This window comes from Siphateles boraxobius, unplaced genomic scaffold (assembly GCF_051911475.1).
Source record: "Siphateles boraxobius isolate OS27281-9 unplaced genomic scaffold, OSU_SipBor_1 19, whole genome shotgun sequence".
Lineage (NCBI taxonomy): Eukaryota > Metazoa > Chordata > Actinopteri > Cypriniformes > Leuciscidae > Siphateles > Siphateles boraxobius.
The window spans coordinates 19,622,301-19,644,800 of NW_027508799.1; the positions used below are offsets into that span (position 1 = coordinate 19,622,301).

Sequence of the window (22,500 nt, forward strand, 5' to 3'; positions counted from 1 at the left end):
CCCATGTGACGGCCTGTGAACAGATGCAACTGCATCAGCATTTCTGGACTTGTAATGAAAAGACAACTGACGTGAAAGTGTCTTATGCAAGATGTTTCCAAATTTATTTTCAATGATATCATATTCATATAAATGTACATTAATAGCCATGTAACAATTTTAAGGCAGCATACTGCCATGGTAACAAGCTTCAGTCGATTTTTTCATTTAATCATACATCACAGAGCCTTTAAAATAACTACATATTGACATTCATAGTCTTGCTAAAGATTCCAAAGAATACAGCTGAGAACATTATAGTGCCAAAATAAAATATATAGAAATAGTATAATGCCAAAAATCAATGGAGCATCCACATTCTTCACATGAAATACATTTTTCAGTTTGTTAGCATTTGATTGTGACATTAGACACACAATATCCATATTATATTGGTCGGCATATATTCAACAATAATATTAGTAGTTAATACCATTTAAAAATTCATAGTCTATAACAGGAATGAGATCTCTAGATATTAAGCATAAATACATTTAGAGATCCCAGAGATCCCAAATTTTCTCTCCTCTCAAGCTCAAACTATGTAAAGCTTGCTAGATCTGTTCAGTCTTTTATAAAAAAAAAAAAAAAAATGATTCATTACAAGGAAACTTTAACAGTCAATATTGTTATTTTGTGAGGTTAGTAGTATGTTGTAGTCTCCCATTCTCCAGAAGCAGTGCTGGGTAGTAACTGATTACATGTGATATAGGTTACGTAATCAAAAAAAAAAATGAAGTACTTGTAATTAGATTATATTACATTTTAAAATGCTCGTAATCAGACAGTTTATTGATTACATGATTGCATGTTATTCTCACAATGGCAGTAAATTATTCAATTAATTGATTCTATACTTAAAATTTTCCTTTATATAACAGTCTACTGCTTATATATGTTAAGAAGGTCTTTCGGGTTTGTGGAATTGCACACATGTAATGTTTAATGCACTTCATGTTGTTGATAACAAATAATGGAATATATTTTCTTTCTCTTTTTGTTTCAGTATGGTACAAGATTATTCAAATCAATGTTATAAACGAGTTAGGTCAAAAGTAATCTGAATACATTACCTAAAATAAGTACCTTTGTACCTAGATACCTAAAATCTAGATTACATTACTAACTAAAATTTTTGTAATGTAGCCTAATTTGGAATCAGTAACAGACTACAATTTGTAAGTAATCTACCCAGCACTGTCCAGATGTTTATCAAACTATGACAAACTCCGCTCAGGGTTAACTCAAATTGAATTATATATAGGCTATATAATCTAAAATATTAACAAAAACTATAATAGTATATCAATGATACTAAAATAGCACTGCTCGCTTCTGAGAACTCCTGAAATGTGTATGTAACCCATTAAAACATCATATTTTGGAGCTGAATAACTTAACCCACTAAAATTCTGAACCTGCTAGGCTACAGTATCTGAGTTTTCTCTGCTACCGATGATACAAATCCCACTTGTTTCAGGTTTACTATGATTAGATTATTGTTTTACATAACATACACTTGCTCAAACCATATAATGTCCAATCGGACACACGTGTTAATAGAAATGATTTGTCTCCCTCACTGCTAAACTGCATTCAGTGGATATAGAATGATTTATAAAGAACTTGTTATGGCAAAAACAAGGCGGTTTAGTATTAACTGTGAGGCAAAACGAGTTAGGATGTACTTATCTAAATGTTTGCATTGTTTTTCCTTTCAGTAAAATACTGGTCTAGACTTGAAAAACAGGTGTTGAGTTCAGTCTTCAGTCTATCCGGTGTGGTTATAACACAGTGGTGGACTCTCTCTCAACCTCTTTGCTTTGATTGAGCCCTTTGAAGTGAACAGAAACTTGAGACTTGTAACGTACAAGTCAGAGAGTAGTACAGAAACACAACAAACTTCTGCATGCACTGATGCAATGATATTGTTCTCCTTGGAGTATATAACTCCATATAAGATCCATGTAAAATCTGTTTTCTTCATGAAGAATTTTAATGTCATGATATTGTTCTCCTTTGAGTTCATAACAATGTCCTTCATCAGTCCGAATCGGTCTCGCTGCTGGACAGCATTTCTATGGACGTCCTACTACTGCGTCTTCTGGTCAACCAATGTAGACTCCTATGAATGGATTCAAATACCGCTACTGTGCATCTGGCAATCATCGACGTCCACTTGATCACTTCCACAAAAAAGTTCACAGAACGAGATACAAAGCTTACAAACACTGTGGCGTAGTGTGCCAACAGAAGGAGACTGCGTCCTAACTGTTTTACGTAATGAATAACCATGTTAAGTTTTAAATCATGTCCTCCCATTCTGTTTTGAACCATTATGTAACTCCAAAACTAAACAAATATTTGTAATTTGTTCATATTATCTTTTGCAAACCATGCCTGGTACTTAAATTATGATTCTATGTTTTATATTTGTTGACGTTCCCTTGGCGTACAGTTATGCGGCTCACAAAGTGACTTGTAGTTTTCAGACACTCCCATGCGTGGTCCAATCACAGCGCTGGGTTTCTGTTTCCGGGATGTTTTGGTGATGTGGCTCTGAAATCCTGGAGACGAAATTGATCAAATAAACCACGCAGCTCTTCTCTGCGCCGATTACACAGGTTAGTTTCATGCTTAATAACATTAACAAGCTGCATCTGAACGTTTTCATCCGCTGACATGCACAAACATAAGTACATTTATATCGTTACAGTTGTTTACGAGTCATCAGCACGAGCTCACTTAAAGCTTGCGCTCATTACTGCCGCTCATTGGGCTTTAACAATGCCGTTTTATAACCATTATGAAACATAAAAGTCATACCTTTATGTGTCTCGAACATTTGTGCTGATATCAATCGGTTTTGAAACACAAGGAAGAAGAGTCGCTCAATAATCTTTGCTGTTGTGTAGACAAAATGAAAGCGACGCAGCCGCAGTCAGTTATATTTGATTCGGGGTTTTTCGGTTCACTTCGCTTTTCTCCGCTATATGGCTCTGCCAAAGGTGGTTATTTATTACCAGGAAAGATAGACACAATGTTGTTATTCCGTTCACGTCTCCTTTGGTTACTGTCAGTACATTGGACACATTACGTAACCATTAAAGGATCCTGATTTGAGTTCATCTAGTGATCTAGTTATTCATTATGTATTTTCAGTTATGCATGTGATGTTCTTTTTTTTATTTTTTTTTATGGATGTGCTCAGTCTGTGTCCAATCAAAATCTATGAGAAATACAACTTAACACAAATATATAAACTAACCAAACTGTAATGTATGTACTTAGTTCACTACATGGATTTGATGTGATGTAATGCAACAGAAGCGTGTTATATTTATATAAAATGAATATTTAATGCCAACCTGTCATTACTAGGTGTTGGCTCATATGGGTTCTAGAGAGCTAAATTTCCCTTTAAATTAATCAATTATTAAATTATTAATTTAAATTAATCAATAATTAATTGAAAGTCTATCTGTCGTTATCTGATTCTGGCTTTGTCTTTACTTATATGCTAAACGTGCTAAAAACAGTTTCAGTAATTCACTCAGTAAACAGCTTGATAGAACATACTTGAGCTGTGAACTAACATAGCATTGCATATCTTTACATACAGATCAGCCATGTTAAGCCGGCTGACCCAAGGGGTGTCCTCGGTCCTCCAGGAGCTCTCTGGTGAGGAACGCTCCGATGGAGACTTACAGGTGAGTACACAAAATCCTGTAGTGGCATGGACCACTAAGGATAAGACAAGCATAAGTGGATGAAAAAGAGCAGTGCTAATTTAAAGTCGGCATGAAATGGAAGTTGTGATAGTCTTTTCTTTCCTATTGTGGTGTACGGCTTTTTGAAGAAGAAAAAATGTATAGGGCGGGACTTTATTTTGTGGTTTGCTATTGCTGTGATGTCATGTGAGGGACTGGTTGTCCCGCCCTCATAAACACGTCATCAGAGAAGAAAAGTCGCTGCAAGAGAGAGGGGAAGTTATTTTGAGTAAAGATTACGAGGGCACATGAATCAAAAAAATTATAATAATGAAGTACATGGATAAATCATTTATAATAAATACTTTAATATTCCTTAAAAAAGATTTGTCAATTTTGATTTCATGGTGACTTTAGGACAAGTTGTTATTTAAGTTGTGATGAAACAGAAGTAGAGACATACATTTGATTCTTCACAAGGTTAAAATGAAAAAATTAGATGCATACATGGATGAACTGTTCACAGTAAGATCCACAACATCCAATTTGTTGAAATAGGTAGATTTCACACCGACTGTAATGTAATTAACCCTCGAGAGAACCCGTTCTAAACTTCGAATGTTGTCTTCGGTGCAGGATGGGCTGGTGCCTCAGCCCCAGCATGATTCTGAAGCATCCGTGGAGGGCCCGGGCCCCTCAGAAGAGGTCTTGGAGAGGCTGGCCCAGACAGAGCAGCTGGTGGTTCAGCTGAAGGAGCTGATTCGAGAGAAGGACAGTCTGCTCGCCAGCACTGAAAAACAGTTCAAGGTGTGGGCTTGCATAATGAGAAAGAAACAAACAAGTGGCACTTACTAGACCAGGAATATTAACAGGTCTAAAGCTTTTTTTTGTCCTCATACAGGAGGAGAAAGAACAGGCAGAAGTCAAGTTTACTAAACTTAAACTGCAAGCCAAAGCTAAGATGGCCTCACTAAACAAACAGATCTCTGAGCTGAAAGGACAAGAAGCATTGAACAGCAGTCAGGTAATCTTGACATATTTATATTATTTAATAATGACCAATTTTAATTATTATGACCAACTTATATTATTTAATGTGACAATATATTCCAATATGATTATGATTGTGGTGCTTACTATTGTTCATCTTAATACAGTCAGTGTTTGGCAAATTCATTAGGTTTTCCTGCAGCATTATGGTGATAACTATTATTATTTTTTCAGAATTCAGAGAGCTCTTTCCAAATGGCTCCAGGAGTGGAGGAGGAACTCCAGCAGCTGAAAGAAAAGCTCAGCCAGGCAGAGTCATCCAACAAGATCCTCCAACAGCAGCTCTGGGAGGCTGAACAGCGTGTGAGAGAGGAGGGTCATGCAGAGCAGGTGCGTTTCACCCAAAACTATTCATTTAAGCACCATATGTCTTTAAGTTGAGGTACTTATTTTGTTAAAATCTTGAAATGTGTCATTTTATTTATCTAATAGTCTGATATAAGTCTTTCACTCTTAAATACTATCTACTTATGTTTTTAAATGTTGTCCAGGTGCGAATCCTGCAGGCTGTGGTGAAAGAAAAAGATGTTCGATTTCAAGATCAAATCCTTAAACATGAGCAAGAACTCCTCAGTCTCACGCAGACCTCAAATGACCCAGACTTACAGCAGGTATTTCTCATGTTTTGGCACTTTCCATAAATAAGGTCCTCTTTCATATTCAGTTTTCTTTGATATTTCTTTTTCTTAGTCTCTACACAGATTAAAGTGTTGACTGCATTCGTCAAGCTCAACTATACCAAAGTTCTGATAATAGGAAATAAAAGTTTATCAGTAACTACAAACCAACATTAGGTCCCAAACTAGCTTGCTCCTACTGAGGTATAGCTTAAAGGCTGGGTAGGCAATTTGTTTTATAAGCACGTTTTGTTATACTGGTTGAAACTCTCTACACAACCAATCACAAATATTAAAACATGTACATGTATCTTCTGTGGAAGCCTCAGGACCAAAAAAATGTTCGTCCAATCATTGCATTCGGTCCGAATGCAATGATATGATGTCCTACCTGCTTGTCAACATGTATGTATTTCCACGCCTCCGTCTTCACACCCTGCTCACACAGACATTACATGTCTTCAGCACATTGTAGACACAGTCATGAGGTAATTTAACACCGTCTCTTGTCTCGTGACGCTTTGCAAACTCTGCTGTGTCCGTTCATTTGTTTTGAAGGAGGCAAATCTTTAGAGAGTGCTCTGAAGGTTGGGTTTGAATCTCATGCTTAAAAACTAGCTTGTTATTGCTAGCCTCTCCCTACCTTTTATTTAGGATACATTTACAAGTCTGTTACCCATTATGGTTTATTTTTTGGTTGATTAATTGATTGCTTAATTTTATACATTTCTAATTCTATTTTATTATTTCATGATCACACTATTTATAGTGTTATAACCTTCATTCAGACACGTCCCATGTTTTGGTTACAGGGTTTCAAAAATAGCATGAAACAGAAAATGAATAGAACAATAAAGATCATATATATATATATATATATATATATATATAGTGCTAGTCAGAATTATTTGCCCCCTTGGTAAATATGATCAAAGATGGCTGTAAAAAATAAATATGCATTGTTTATCCTTTTGATATTTATAAAAAAGAATATGCAAAAATCGAACCTTTCATTGAACATTGAAGTAAAATAATTGAAAGGGGGGGGGGGGGGGGAATCACATTATGAAATACATGTTTTTCTCCAAAACACAATGGGAAAAATTATTTGCCCCCTCCATAGAAAGCTTGAAAAGTAACTGACACTATTGGAACTTCAAACGGGACGGGTTCTACAGCAAACACGTAAGATGGGTTTGGTGCACACAGGGATAAAAAAAAGTACCCCATGTGTAAAATGAAATACTATGCTGTATCTTTAATGCTGTGGGCCTAATTTTCTGCCAGAGGTCCTGGACATCTTGTTCAGATACATGGCATCATGGATTCGATCTAATACCAACAGATAAAAAATCTAAACCTGACAGGCTCTTCTCAGTTGTTCTCCAAACTCATCAGGCATTATAGGAGAAGACTCAGAGCTGTTATCTTGGAAAAAGGAGGTTGCAAAAAGTATTTAATAAAAGGGGGGCAAATAATTGTTCCCAACTTGTTCTGGAGAAAAACATTTATTTCATAATGTGATTTTCCCCCCACCCTCAGTTCTTTTACCTCAATGAAAGGTTAGATTTTTGCTAATTTTTGATATATATATATATATATATATATATATATATATATATATATATATATATATATAGAGAGAGAGAGATATAGAGAGAGAGAGAGAGAGATGGAAAAGAGCAGCAATCTAAGGACATCATTGTCTTGCCGTTTTCAAATTTGTTAGCTTTTTTGTTTTGTTTTTGGATAGCCTGAGGGGTTGTAACCATATTTGTGTGTTATTATAAAGCATGAAATCATAGCTCATCATGTTGCCATGGCAATTTTGATCTAAGCTGTCTAGTTTCACATTCTGTGAGCAGCATCCAACTCTTGGCATGTTATGTTTTGTTCACGTTTTTGGACGGGAATTAAGAAAGCAAGCTCGGATTAAGATTGATCTTTTAAATATTTGTTCATTTCTGATAAATCAAACCCTGCAGCAAGTATCTATACCTTTATATCTCGTTCTGTGTTGGGCTTTAATCCTGTTTATTGTTTTACAGGCTCTTCGTGCATCCCAGCAGCGCATAGAGGAGTTGGAGGAGTCCTTGCGTTCTCGTTCAGAAGTCCTAGAAATGTTGCAACAGGAACTCAACAGTGCAGACCAGCAGAAACAGGTCAGCCTAACATATATTTTACACTGTGCCCTGTAAATTTGACCGTCGTTACAGAAAGCAAAATATGTTACAAATCATCAGTCAAACAAGAGATATTTGCCCATAACAACATACAGCTATGTGGTGATTTTGAACCAGTTAGATTTCACTGCGGGAAACCCCAGCTGTGTGATCAAAAATAGAATCCAAGTAACCAACAGAATTTCTTGTTGTATGCTGTGGTCTCAGCTGGTTAGGCTAAAATCTCTGATTAAAGAAGCAGTTCATTCAAAACTATTATAGGAGTATTTCCTTTCACAGTTTGTATTATTTGTTGACCCTTAAGCAAGATAATAAACATGATGAATGTTTAATATCTTCAGATTCTGACTGCTCAGTTCAGGCAGATGGAGCTGGACTTGGCAGAAGTCCAGAGACTGAGAGAAGAGGAGAGGCAGCAGTGGACCATGCGAGCTGAGGAAGAACTCAAGGCTCTTAGAGCCAGACTAGAGGCTTCAGAGAGTGAGAGAGACCAGACCGTCAATTCTCTCAACGATGAATTACAGAAAAAGATAACAGATATGGATGAAATGAGAGCAAAACTTGAATCTGAAGAAAGAGAGAAAGAAGAAACGCTGAAGAAATTGAAAGAAAGAGAAACTGACTTTGAGGCAGAACTGGCCAAAATGAAAGTATATCTAGAAGCCAGATTGGAGACATCAGAGAGTGAGAGAGAGCACAGCATCAGTGCACTCAACGTCAACGTTACCCATCTCAACGCTGAATTACTGAAAAGGACTACAGAGTTGGATGAAATGAGAACAAAACTTGAATCTGAGCAAAGTGAAAAGGAAGAAATGCTGGAGAAATTGAAAGAGATAGAGACTAGCTTTGAGGCAGAGCTGGCCAACATGAAAGTATCTCTAGAATCTAGATTAGAAACACAAGAAAGTGAAAGAGACCAGACCGTTAGTGCCCTCAAAACTGAATTACTGAAAAAGACAGCGGATGTGGATGAAATGAGAGCAAAGCTTGAATTTAAAGAAAGCGAGAATGACCAAATGCTGGAGAAATTGAAAGAGAGAGAGACTAGATTTGAGGCAGAGCTGGCCAACATGAAAGTATCTCTAGAAGCTAGATTAGAAACACAAGTAAGTGAAAGAGACCAGACCATTAGTGCTCTCAACACTGAATTACTGAAAAAGACAGCGGATGTGGATGAATTGAGAGCAAAGCTTGAATTTAAAGAAAGAGAGAATGACCAAATGCTGGAGAAATTTAAAGAGAGAGAGACTAGCTTTGAGGCAGAGCTGGCCAACTTGAAAGTATCTCTAGAAGCCAGATTAGAAACAACAGACAGTGAAAAAGAGCAGAACATCATTGCTCTCAATGCTGAATTAATGAAAAAGACCACAGAGTTGGATGAACTGAGGGAAAGACTTTCAGCTGAAGGGAGAGAACGACTGGAGGCATTGCAAGAGAGACAGAGAAGCTTTGAGACAGAGCTGGCCAACTTGCAAGCCTGTCTGGAAGTCACAGAGAAACAGAAAGAGGAAATGACAAAGAAGCTGGAGGTTGAGCTTGCAAGTCGCATGGAAGAGCTTCATCGTCTTCAGGAGAAGCTTGAAGAAGTAGAAAGAGCAAGGGAAGAAGAATCTAAGAGTGAAAGAGATCACTTAGCACAGATGCAAAATGAGCTTGAGTCATTGAAAGAGACACTGGACGCCAGTAAAGAGGAACATAAAGCGGGACTTCAAACCAAGGATGCACTGGAGAAACTTTGGAGAGGAATTTGGTCTTTGACAACTGGGGAGGCAGAGGTGGAACTATCCATTCCTACGGACTCTGCACAGTTTTTAGAGGTGTTACCTGCTCTAGAAGCACGGCTGAGCAACATTACAGATGAACAGCAGGAGAGTCAAGCAACCATGTCTCAGATCACACTCACTCTACAATCTCTGCAAGGTAAGCAGCCCAGGAGAACAAAGTTCAAAGCAGCTTTTGTGGTTTGAGTAAACTGTCCTTGGAAGCATTTTGTCAACCAAACGAACAATATAGGGCACGTTATTTGTACTGTGATCAAAAAGTAATTATGTTCTAATGCACCTGATGCTCTAGGTCAACTTGATAAAAGCAAAGCTGAAGGAGAGGAAGCAGTTGCTAGGATACAGGAACTGGAGCAACAACTTCTGACTGTTCAGGTAGGTGGATTGCAAAAATACGTTGAAGCTTTTTAAACATAGCGTTTTTCAGTGCAGTTAGTCTTTTGAATCTTTTCAATGCAATTAATAAGAGTTAAAGCAAGCTTTACTATTACTTTTGCTTATCCTTAAGTGTTCAAATAACTACCTAGGGTTCTTGGTATTAAATCTGTCGTGCATTATTTAAGCTATGGACATGAATACTTCAAATCATACAGATCGGTGTACAGTTGAGCTATATTTCTATTACTCTTCATAGTCATTGGACTTACAATTTGCAACCAAAAACAAGCATGAAAAGTTATTAATCTAATGGAGATGCTCTACAGAATAAGATGCACTTGTCTAGGGCAATGTGTCTGCTATAGCAAACTAATTTGGATGTATATAGCACAATCTGTGTCTGGTGCAACAGACACAAGGTGACATTAATGCCTAGACGGTTTGTCTCACAGATTATCAGGCCAGAGATATTATAATCCTCCCGACTTTCATCTATTCCTATTTCTGGCCCCACATAAAAGGGCATAGTTATGAAGTATTAATAAAGGTGTGGTCTGTTATGGTGTTCAAATAACTGTTATGGTGTTACTGTGGGAATTCAGCAGACCAGTGCACGCTCAATAAGCATGCATTAGTGTGAGCAGACTGTTTGTTGTAACAAGGGCTTGTCTTTCCTAGGTTACTGGTGAGTCATTAGGTGGTCATGTGACTGACCTGTCTGTGAAGGATTTGGATAGGACACACCAGGGTAAGTTTAATATTTGCCCGTGTGTAGCTGAATGTACTTTAAAATGCAGTGATTCTTTTAGTAACAGCAATCCCATTTTCTTCCATAATTGTCTTGCTCTCTAGTAGAGAACAATGTGGTTTCTAAACTAAAAATGTTTGCAGTGTTTATGTTTAGATATTAGTTAGGACAACCAGAAAGACAGGTTTCCTCAGTCAGAACACAAAACATAAACAGGAAGTTAAAAAATTATATTTGAACAATATGCATTTTAAACATGATACATTTTGCAATCTCAAGTTATTTGATGATTTTCACTTGATTGTCTCATGATTTCTGTTTCAGATAACAGTGGAGATGGACATAGTTCAGAAAATGAAGTCCAGACTGATCGGATACTGTTTCTGGAGCAGGCGCTTGCAGATAGAGAAAGAGAACTTTTCGCTCTCAGAGAAAAACTGTCACTCACCACAGGCCAAACTCTGAATATCCCAGAGGAGGAAAGTGCAGACAGTGTTAGCAGAGGAGACATCGCTGAGTTGCACGACAGCTCTACAGCTCTATCTAAGGTTTTTGAAGGCTCACAAGAGGAAGAGACAACACTTGTGGCAGTAGACACCTCTGTTCTGTCTGTCTCTGCTGGCAATGAGAGTAGCCTGATTCAACCTGATTCTCCTGGAGAATCAAAGGGTACTTCCTCGGATGAGATGGTGACAAGCAGTGATTCAGAGGTGGCTCATAGTAGCTGGACTCTTCTGGAAGCAGTCAACCAAGATGGGACTCAAGAGTGGTCGCCCCAAGTTCAGGACTTTGCGACACTACGCTTATCCACGCAATCTTGGGAAGAGACCTGTGATGAGCAGGTCGCATCAACTAGCTGCATAGTTGATATTGAATCACCACCTTTAGTTATCCATGAAACTGTACAGGTACGTTTTGGTCAACAGGAAGGAAGTCTGCTAAATACAGATTCAAGCACTGGTCAGGCTTTTGCACGGGTATTAGCTGAAGAGATTCAGAAAAGATACAGTGAACTTCTGGGAGAGCTTCAGCAGTTTAAAGACTCAGCCTTACAATCACAGGAGAAAGTCTTCCAGCTGGAGGAAGCTTTGAAGTCACTCACAGTTTCCAAAAATGAGGCTGAGTCCAGGGCAGACATCTACGAGAAAGAGCTGATCGAAGCTAAGGCATTGATTGAGCAAGAAAAATTAGATGGGCAAAGTATTGCTAATCAGTTTGAGAACTTGAAGGAAGAGTTTTGCTCTAAAGATAATGAGCTGCAAGTTTTAAAGGCAGGCCTTGATAAAGCCCAACAAAGACTTGCTGAACAAGAAGGTCAAGCTAGAATGCTGGCTGCTCAACTGGAGGACAGAGAGTTTGCTTCCTCCGAACTGGAACAGAAGCTCTTGGATATAGAGGGCAGGTTAGCGCAGGTCTCTCAGGAAGCTGACATGGCAAAAGCTGCTCTCATTGACAGGGAGGCGGATCTGGAAGACCAACAAAAGTGTATTTCACAGAAAGACCAAGAGATGATGGAAATCAATGATAGCATGACTAGCAAACTACTCCAGGCTGGAGAGGAACATTTTTTAATAACCAGTGAAGTCAAAAAGCTAAAAGAGCAAATTTATGAACTTGAGAGTGTCAGGGATAACCAGCAGAAAATCCTAGAGGATAAAACAGCAGAAAGTGAGGAACTTGTTGCTTTACGAAATGAGAAGGATGATTTGCTTACTCAAATGGCTGCCATGAAGAAAGATGGAGAACAGGTCAAGAGAAAGCTGCAGGCAGCTCTGATACAGCGGAAAGAATTGATGAAAAAAGTTACAGACTTCGAGAAGGGGGCTGAGAACAGGGAAGAAAAGGAAAGATATGATAATGAGGGAATAACTCTTCAGTTTAAAAATGAAATTAAGGAAAAAGAGCTAGAAATACAGAGACTTGATGATTTGTTGCAAGAAACCAGAGTTGTTTTAAGTTTGAAAGATGAGACCTTAACAAGTCTAGAACAAAAAATGTGTAAACAAGATCAAGCATTGACTGAGTCGCATGCAGAAATACAACATTTGACAAAGCAGTATGTACAAATGAATGAACAACAAATGTCACAGGCAGCTGACGACAAAAATAGACTTCTTTCGCAGATAGCGTCCATGGAATCTGACATTGAAACATTGCATAAGAAGCTTCAGGAAGCTACTGATGCTCATGAGGACACTGTTGTGAAAGCACAAGAGAAATATCGTCATCATCTTGAGCAGACAAAACAGCAGGAAGAACAATGCAATGAGCTTCTTGAACGCCTCCAAACTGAAGAGGGAGAGAAAACTGGGTTGTTGAATCGTATTATGGAGCTAGAGGGTCTGCTAGAATCAAATAATGCTGCAAATAAAGTGGTGAGTGGGAATGTGGATGGTAATGTTGAGTCGACTACACAGAATCTAGAGAAACCACAGACAAACGATTGGGTTCAGGATGACTGGGTGGATTTTGCTTCAGCTGAGACTGAGACACAACAACATGACAAACTTGGTGAGCAATCTCAGCAGCCCATGATAAAAGATAATGAGGGCATTATAAATGCTCTCCAAGAGGAATTAAGAGTTGAGCAGGCTGCACGTGCAGAATTAGAGGTGTGTCTACAAGAGAGCCAATCCTCTCAATCACTTACAGATAGCAAATTCAAAGAACTTTCCCAAGAACTTGAAGACTTGAGAGAAAAGGAGAGGCAGATTGATGCTCTCACCAAGGAAATTGAGGCTCTTACAGAGAAATGTCAGAGAGCTGAAGCGCATGCAGAGAAGTTGAAAGCGGAGGTGGATGAGGCTTGGGAAGCAGCTAAAAGAAGCACCTCAGATGCTGAGTCCTTAATCAAAGCACTTCAGTCAGAAGTGGAAGAATTTAAACACTTTCTTAAAAACAAGAATGATGAGATTGTTGATTTAAGCCAACAGTTTAGTGAACAAAGTTCACTTCTACTTAAAATGCAGGAAACAGTACTGGCGAAAGATCAGCAGATTGCTTCATTAGAAGAAGGGTTTAAAGTTGAGCAAGATAAGGTTAAAAAACTGGAAGCCGAAATGCCACAACGTGAGGAAGAAGAGAAGGATAATAGTGCCAAACTCCAACAGCTTCAACGTAAACTTCAGGCTGCTCTTGTATCACGCAAGGAGGCAATCAAAGAGAGACAGGCATTGAAGGAGGAAAAGGCTGCTGCTGAGAAGATGCGATTAGAGCTACAACAGAAGCTGGAGTTAATAGAGGTGGAGCTGAACAAGTCAAGAGAAGAAAGGAAGAAGTTAATTGAGGAGGTGGATCGAACTTTGTTAGAAAACCAGAGTCTGAGTGCGTCCTGTGAGAGCCTTAAACTTGCTATGGAGGGTGTTTTGAATGAGAAGGATGCATACAAACGACAAGCTGAGAGTGCCAAAGAGGAATCCGAACAAGTGTGCAGGCAGCTGGAAGAAAAGGTGCAAAGCATGAAAGAAGAGTATGAATCTCTCCTCAAGTCATATGAAAATGTGAGTGATGAGGCTGAACGAGTGAGACGAGTGCTTGAAGCTGCTCGACAGGAAAGGCATGAGTTAGCAGCCAAGTCACGAGCCCATGAGGTAGCCAGACAAGAGGCGGAGAGGTTAGCTGAGGAAGCTATGAAGGAGGTGGATGTTGTAAAAGAAAAAATGAGAAAATTTGCCAAGGTCAAACATCAAAAGATTATGGATCTAGAGGAGGAGAATGAAAGGCTTAGGGAGCAGGAAGAGAAGAAATTGGTCACACATACAGAAACTGCACTGAAACAAGAGCTTGAGAGAGTCAAACAAGAGTTTGAGACCTTGAAAACAAATTATAATATTGCTATGGATGGTAAAAACTCTTTGGAGCATGAAGCTGAGGAATTGAGACAACGTTTGGCTGAGGAAATTGACACAAAGGGTAGTGAAACCCTGGACACATGCTCCATGGAGACTTTTAAGGAGGTTAAAGTCGTCACACAGCAGAGAAGTCCTGATTTAACTGAAATCCAAGAGTACCAGAATGATAGCATTTCCCTAGAGGCTGATCTCACTAAGCCAGTGGAATCCATTAATACTTCACTTGAACAAGGAGTCACAAAATTGCAAGCAGAGATGAATGCTCAAACAGAAGAGAGGCTCAAGGAACTGGAGACCTCTCTCGAAGCGGCAGAGAGTAAGATAAGGGATCTTGAAGCTGCTCTTGAGGATCACATGGAATCCAGAAACGAGCAAGAATCCATGCTTAATGCAGAGCTGGATTCCCTCAACCAGCAACTTCAGGAGACTTTAGAAAGAGAGAGCCTCCACAATGTAGAGAGCTCTAAGAAAGAGACCCAACTACAAGAACTCCGCACTAGCCTAGAGGCTGAAAGAGATGACTTAGAGGAGCGGTTGATGAACCAGCTGGCTCAGCTCAATGGCAGCATTGCAGGCTACCAGCAAGAGGCATCTGACAGTCGTGATCGCCTTATGGACATGCAGAGGGAATTGGAGAAACTGGAGAGAGAGCGGGCTGAACTGGAAGCTGAGGTGGCAAGTGAGAGGGGCCGGGCAGCCAGGATGGAGGAGGACATGAGGCAGGCCCAACGAGAAAGAACAGAGGCAGAGGCTGAGGCAGGCAAACAAAGAGAGCTGGAGCAGAAGTTGAAATCTGCACAGAGGTTTAAAGAAGGTAGTCAAAGTAGAACACGTCAGCTTGAGGAGCTGCTGAGGGAAAAGCAACTTGAAGTCCGTCATCTACAGAAAGACTGCATTGAGTACCAGGAAAGAATAAGTGAACTGGGTAAAGAAGTTAAGTCAGTGCTTTTGGGTAGAGATGAGCTGAGTGCAGAACTTGAGGCAGCGCGATTGGAAATTGCAAAGAACATGCAAGACAGAACAAGTATTGCATCTGAACTTTCAACATGTAAAGTGAAGCTGGACATGGCACTGGAAGAAGCAAAGCAGGCCCAAGCAGACAAGCTAGCTGCAGAACAAACGGTACAAAGCAAAGAGGTCGAGTTGAAATTAGATGCAGAGCGTACCCTGGATGAAGTCAGGTATCGCCTTGGAGCTGAGCTTAAACAGATGGAATTAAGACTAGAAAAATCTTGCAGGGAGCGGGAGCGGGAGGAAGAGGCAACCTTGGAGGCAAGGAGTATTGCTGAGGCCACAGACAAGCATGCCCAGGAAATGCAAGCCCGTCTGGATAAAGCACTGGCTCGGTTGGCAGCCTTTTCACGCTCCATGTCATCCCTGCAGGATGATCGTGATCGAGTGCTGGATGAGGCCAAGCAATGGGAGAGCCGTTTTCATAGCGAACTACAGGAAAAGGAGGCTGATGTTCGGGAGGCTGAGACTCGGGCTAAAGAACTAGCTGAGCAACTCCAGAAGGAGACCACCCTTAAAGAGGAGCTCCAGAGTTTATTGGAAAGGTTTGTTTTGTTTTGAGCTATTTCAAATCAGGTTCTGTTAACATACTTTTAATACTTTTACTGTTACAGTATATTTTAAATCATAAATAAAATGTATGTCTGCAGAATGCAAAAGGCAGAAGAGAACCTACAACTAGAGCTGTCTGAGTTGGAAAAAAAACATAATGAAAGCATTGCAGCTCTTGAGAAAGAAAGAGTAGATCTGCAGCAGAATCTCACTCTGGTAGAGACCAACCTGACGCAAACTCGCACCCAACTGACTACCCTGGAGACAGAGGCAGAGGGTCTACGGCACCGCACCAAAACACTAGAAGAAGCAGTGTATAATCTTCAGGGTGATGCTAATGAGGCACGTGCAGTGATCAAGGAAAGGGAGACAGAGGAAAGGAGACTATACCTGAGGCTTGAGCAACTGGAGACAGACCTGAGATCTTCAAAGAACCTTACTGAAACTCTTCAGGCTGCATTAGATGAGAAGGAGAAGAGGGAAATGGAGCTCCTTGGTGAGAAGGAGCAAGCTGTGACACAGGTACTTATACTGAATAATACCATAGTTTCTGAAATGAATCCATGCATATACATTCATCTCATTATTAGTGTAATGTTTGGGAATGTTTCGTTCAGGAAATGTGCTACCAGGATGGTGTGTCCATTAAAACACAGGGGTCCAGTCCAGGGTTTTTTTGGAGGGAAAAGCTTAGTGTTCATGTTCGCATGGGTAGTAGCACTGGCTTTAGCGGCTTTTAACTGATGATGGACGTCTCATGATATTTATTTTAGCACAACTGGGCTGTATTAGGCTATTGATCCGTGATCTTGCTTATAAATTCCGATTCAGCCATTAGCCTACCTTCGTGATCACGCAAAGTGGTCTGCAGTTGCGGTCCGTTCAGAATTCCAACCAACATAAAATATAAATAATTAATTACCCTGTGCATGTACAAGTGAATGATTTAGGAGGGAAATGGACTGCTCCCATAACGTAGAAAGCAACGACTATATTTGCAGCAATTTTCGGTAAATATTAACTTCATAAAAGGAAACCGGAGAGATAGTTAATGAGTGAATTAACTATGTTCCTAAATACATAGCTAAATAACTGTTAACGGGATTCATTTCAGTATGGTTAATGTACCCCTTCATCCTACCCTAATCATAGACTAAACCATTCATCAGAAAACACACACAAATACATGTATACGATGTACTGTGTACAGTACACATTTATATATATTTCAATCACACATAACTAACTCTAACCCATACACATAATATATTAATTGTGTATGTATATATATATATATGAATGCATGTGTATTTATGTAGGCCTATATGTATTACACAAACACACATTTTGACAAATATGCATATATACACGCATAACCCTAACCCATGTAAATAAATGAAGTGTGTGTGTATGTATATATATATATATATATATATATATATAAAATATTATTATTAATAATATTATATATTATATACATCAGGTTACTGTAAGTTAGCTAATTTTAGTGTCACGTAAGCTATAGCTGCAATTAATCTATTATCTTCCAATAAACATTAACTAAAACTGGCTACATAAAATATAACTACTGACTAGATTCACGAGAGGTCGGCTAATGTGTTTAAAAGTAAAAAAACACAGTAATTTCATTAATTTACCAGCGAGCGTACTTTGGAAACATTGAAAATGAATGGGGTTCAATGCTGGAACTACCAGTGTTTGGAACTATTGTCTGCTCCACGACACACGTTACTTCCGCATTCCAAAGTTCTTATGGCGGTCTATGGGAGTGTCGCAACTCTTTCTCTCTATGGCTTTGGCACACACCAACACACCAAACAATAGTGATTTATCAATGATTAAGTGCACCTGAGCATGTCGTGTGATCCATAGGAATTCTCAACAATTAGTAATTTAATGCTATATAATAAAACAGTAGGCTTTCTTTTCTTTTAGGCTGTAGATGAGGCTAGAAAGGATGCAGATGGAAGGGCTGAGATGGCAGAAAAAGAGCTGGACGAGAGGAGAGAAGAGCTGCGTGGTTTAGAAGAGAGACTCCGTAAGGCTGAGGAGGATACCTTCCAGAGCAGAGCGCAACTGGAGTCCTTCACCAAGGCTATGGGCTCCCTGCAGGATGACAGAGACAGAGTACTAAGCCAATACAAGCAGCTAGAGGAAAGACACCTCCAGGTAATCCCTTTGAAAAATTTGATTAGATTTGGAAAAAAAATAGCTTACCCTCATTTGCTTAATTAATACAGAGGACCTTTTCAAATTCTGACATGTTAAAATCTCATGTTCTCTCAGGTAATGATGGAGAAGGACAGCCTTATCCAGGAGGCTGCAGGTGAAAACAATGGATTAAAGGAGGAGCTTCGAGCCTTTTTGTCACAGCGGGATGACCTCAATGCTGAGAATGCCAAGCTGGCTGCCAAGCTTCATGGTTACAGAAATGACCTGAACCAGGTTCTTGCTATGAAGGACTCCCAGCACAAACAGATTCTTGCTGCCCAGGTAGAGCGCATCAGTTTCCTGGAGAGAGAGAAAGAAGGTCTTGAGAGCCATATTCGGGCTCTTGAAAAAGACGTTGCACAAGGAAAGGTACTTCCATTGGTGCAGGAGAACTTAATTCAGGCCAGCGAAGGAAATGTTCGAGTCGATAGGCAAGATGCACCCGGGGCTGAGGTAGAGAAGCTCAGGGAACAGCTCAAAGCTGCTAAAAAACGCATCACCACCTTGGAGGAGACCTTGGAATTGGAGAAGGAGACCCAGGCACTCCACAGCAAAGAGTTGAAGGAGCTGCGGTGGGAAGGCGGCGTTCTGCGAACTGAAGCTGAAACAGCAGAGGAGAGGGTGGCGGAGTTGGCACGAGACCTGTTGATGATGGAGCAACAGCTTCTGGAGGAGAGGGAATCAGCCTGTCAGATTCGAGCTCAGAACCAGTCTTTTGGTCAAGCCATGACCTCTCTGCAGGTCTCAAGAGATCAAGCTGTCAGTGAGGCCAAAGAGCTGCGTCTCCGTTTAGATGACATAAACCGGACGGTTCACCCAGCTTCTCCCCCGAGTGGCTCCAAAGGAGAAGTGTGGAGCCTAAAAAATGCTCTAGCAGCACTGCAAAATGACAGGGAAAGAATGGTATGTAATGGATTACCTAATAATTTAATGGAAATATAAAAATATTGCATCCTGCCGCCTTTAATAATGTTTGCAACCTATTAATTGCATCCCTCATGGTACCTCAGTTGGAACAGCTGCAGTGGCAGCGGTCTGAATTGGATCGACTTGGATCTGGTGAACTATCCAGGCTCACTCAGGCTTTAGAGGAAGAGAGAAGAAAGGCAGAGGAGCGAGAGGAAAAAATCATGGCAGAGCTGAGGGATAGAGATGCCAAGATGGACAGAGATAAGCAAGAACTGGAAATGCTCAGGTAAGTTTGATCGGTCTAATGCATGACATGCTCTCTGCCATTCTGCTGTTTTGGTGGTAGTCTTGCAGAAAACCGCAAACAGCTGTCCAGACAGCCTAAAGCGAATTAGCCAGAAATGTTTGCATTCTTTTACCAGAATTTCTGTCCCTCCAAAAGTGAAAAATAATTTTTCTCTTACAATTTCTTAATTTTTTTGTTTACATGTGTAGGTTTGAGATGACGGACTGGCAGGGCCAGGCTGAGCTCTTGAAGCAGCAGACCCTGGCCACGCTCTCAGACAGGGACCAACAGGTTCGCCAGCTTAATGCCATGCTGGAGGAAGCACGTGCATCAAAATTACGGCATGAGCACACACAAAGACAGGTAAAAAGCTATAGTCTTGTTTTCAAGAATGAGATATTGGACGCAGCCTAGAAATTTTCTATTTTCACTCTCAATTCATCTACCTCCTTTAATACGCTTTGTATGAAATGGGGAATTTTTTTGCTTATTTCTCTGTGGTCTCGGACTTTTGAAGACCCACTTTATATTTAAGGAGAAATCTTTGAAGTCCTTGATCTGTTTCATTGTCTTTAGTGTGATGCATCCACTGTTGATTTCTTTGTCCTTTAGGGAAGCCTTGCAGTAGACACTGCACCTGGTGGTCCTCTAGAGCACAACGAGGGATATAAAGCGGAGTTCATTGAACTCCAGAGAAGGTACTGCTGCCAAGTTTAGTTTTGTCATTAATTATACTGATCTACAGTTGCATTTTGTCAATCTCCTTAGCACCGGTCCCACAAACTGCATTAATAGCAGTTGTAGATAATACCTGTTATTTGGAATCAATATCGTACCACATTTTGTAAGTAATCTACCCAGTACTGTGTTTACCACACTTCGCTGCTCTCTCAAATAAATGGTGGCCAAATATCAACAGTAAATTACCTGAGATATGACTTCTAAACTATTTGATTTGGTTAATAATCTATAAATCATAGGTTACATGGGCCTCTCATGACTCTTTCAATGACTTTCCATGTGTTAGCTTTAATTTCCCCCCTTACCAGTGCTGTATAGTAACTCTTCAATTCAATGTGTGTGTTTCTGTCAGGCTGGATGAGGAGTCAGAACAGAGACTCAGAGTAGAGGAGGAGCTCATCGCTGCACAGGATCGCCTCAAACGGTTTGATCCATATCTCAGATTAAAGGCCTCATTATGCTTCTGCGTCAACTCCACGGCGTAGCTACGCCGTCACTCCTACGGCGTCGTGGCCGTTTTATGGTTCTGCGTCAGGTTGAGCTGCATCGCGGTGCATCTGACCAATCACAGCCCTTGTGGTCTGCGTCACCTCGACGCGTAGTTACAATTTTTTGGAGGTGCACGTCGAGCTACGGCGGAGGGGTTCGCGGCGACGCAGAGGGGTCTGCGGGGGTACGCCTTCGATTCGACGCAGAAGCATAAAACAGGCTTAAGATCAACTCTCACTGCCCCTGACTCTGGGCATTATTGCTGCAGTCTGCCTTTATGTAAAATTTATTAATTAAATAATTTGGAAACTAACAGATGTCAATTTCCTTCATCATTTACAGCTATACACAGGGGGAGTGGCAGACAGCATCCGAAGCCATGACGTCAGAGACAGCTGTACTTATTGAGCCACCAGAGGGTGCTGTTACACGGGTAAACACAAAACCTCAATGCAATTCCACACCATTTGGTATAAACATGCCATATATATATATATATATATATATATATATGTATGCGTGTATGTGTATACTGTATGTATATACTGGATATATTTATGTATATTTTCTTTATCTCAGACTCGTAGTGGTGGACCTGGGCTGCTGCGAATGCTGCGAGTCGCCTTCTGCTCTCGTCAGCGCACCCCTCTGCTTGTGTCACTCTACCTGCTGACTGTTCACGTACTGTTACTGCTATGCATGGGAGGATATCTGTGAGGGAGACTCATCAGGCTTTACTGAGCGGAAGACAGTTACATATTCATTCATTTATACTAAACAAAACAAATGGACAGGATTAACTAATTTACATTCATCTGTGAACATTTTTCCTTGTTTTTTTTTAGTTTTCTTTTTACCAAAGTTACATCTGATTCTGTTTGTTTTGTTCTCTATTTTTATCGGAGTGCTCTGACAAAAAATAATTTCCACCCAGTTTTAATGGGACTAGTCCAGACTAGTAAAACTAGAACACTACCTGCACTTCCTCAAGAACATTGTTTTACTCTTTAAGAACGCCCTCATTAATGAAAAAAAAATGTTTAAGGAAAATGTAGATGAAGTTGACATGGTATAGTGTCAGGTTTTTTCCCCTTTTCTGTCAAACAGGGTTTCACATTGTCTGTGAAATTGCATAAAGGTAGACATAAAAAGACTTATTTTGACCACATTCCAACATCCTATAATTAGTTAATTATCTCTTTATAAGTCAGTGCATTCAAATGCAATGCAACGGCAAAGCTGATACAGTTACTGTACGTGTCTATTAGAAACGTCCTAGTTTGCTGACATTCTCTTTTATGGCAGATAAGTTTGACAGCTTTGTGCAATACTGTAATTTTATGTTTTTTTCCCCGGTTTATTTGTTGGTTTTGTTGTTGTTTATTTTCTTTAACACACTACACATCTTGGTCTTTACACCTGGACTACTATTGCTTTTATCCACCCTTAAAGGTATAAATGAAGTAATTTTATCTTGGATTGTTTTTTTTTACCAATTTCTTTAGATGTTTTGGTTCTGTTTCAGCTCGAGTTCATGTCATTCATGTTCCGCTTGTTCTGGTTTTCTAAGCCAGAGCCAGACTTCCTATTCTCACTATTCTACTGTCACTCAGATCTGTTTGGGCTGTATAGGGCTGGATTAGATTATGGTTAAAATGTTGTCCTTTACTGTGAGATTTTAAGCACAGCCCAATGAGTGTTTAATCTGTAAAATCTCTGTAAATTATCCTTTCTCTCTCCCTCCTGCTACCCTGTTGTAGGGGCTATTTTTTGGAAATAAAGTCTATTTATGTGAAGACAAACACATCTAGTGTGTGGGTGTGCTGTTCTTGTACAGCAGATGTGTACAGTAAACATTTGATTTAGTGTAAAAAGTTGATCTTTAGAATGTTTCATTCTTTTATGTGTTTGAAATAAATA

General features: G+C 39.8%; 1 protein-coding gene and 1 long non-coding RNA gene across 2 annotated transcripts; one reads left to right on the top strand and one right to left on the bottom strand.

Annotated features, from left to right (window-relative positions):
- Positions 1-78: 78 nt before the first annotated feature.
- LOC143741737 (uncharacterized) lies at positions 79-2,997 on the bottom strand. The gene is made up of 2 exons (XR_013205213.1): positions 2,866-2,997; positions 79-2,606 (listed from the first exon to the last, which is right to left on the bottom strand). It is a non-coding gene; the product is annotated as an uncharacterized LOC143741737 (long non-coding RNA).
- On the top strand, positions 2,525-22,386 carry golgb1 (golgin B1). The gene is made up of 20 exons (XM_077234098.1): positions 2,525-2,663; positions 3,662-3,749; positions 4,386-4,556; positions 4,651-4,773; positions 4,974-5,129; positions 5,291-5,410; positions 7,465-7,578; positions 7,941-9,522; positions 9,676-9,758; positions 10,440-10,509; positions 10,834-15,916; positions 16,022-16,445; positions 17,880-18,113; positions 18,231-19,058; positions 19,166-19,350; positions 19,560-19,713; positions 19,963-20,048; positions 20,444-20,515; positions 20,923-21,013; positions 21,160-22,386. Exons 2-20 carry the CDS (start codon positions 3,669-3,671, stop codon positions 21,295-21,297), a joined length of 9,795 nt encoding a protein of 3,264 aa, XP_077090213.1. The 5' UTR covers positions 2,525-2,663; positions 3,662-3,668; the 3' UTR covers positions 21,298-22,386.
- Positions 22,387-22,500: the final 114 nt, after the last annotated feature.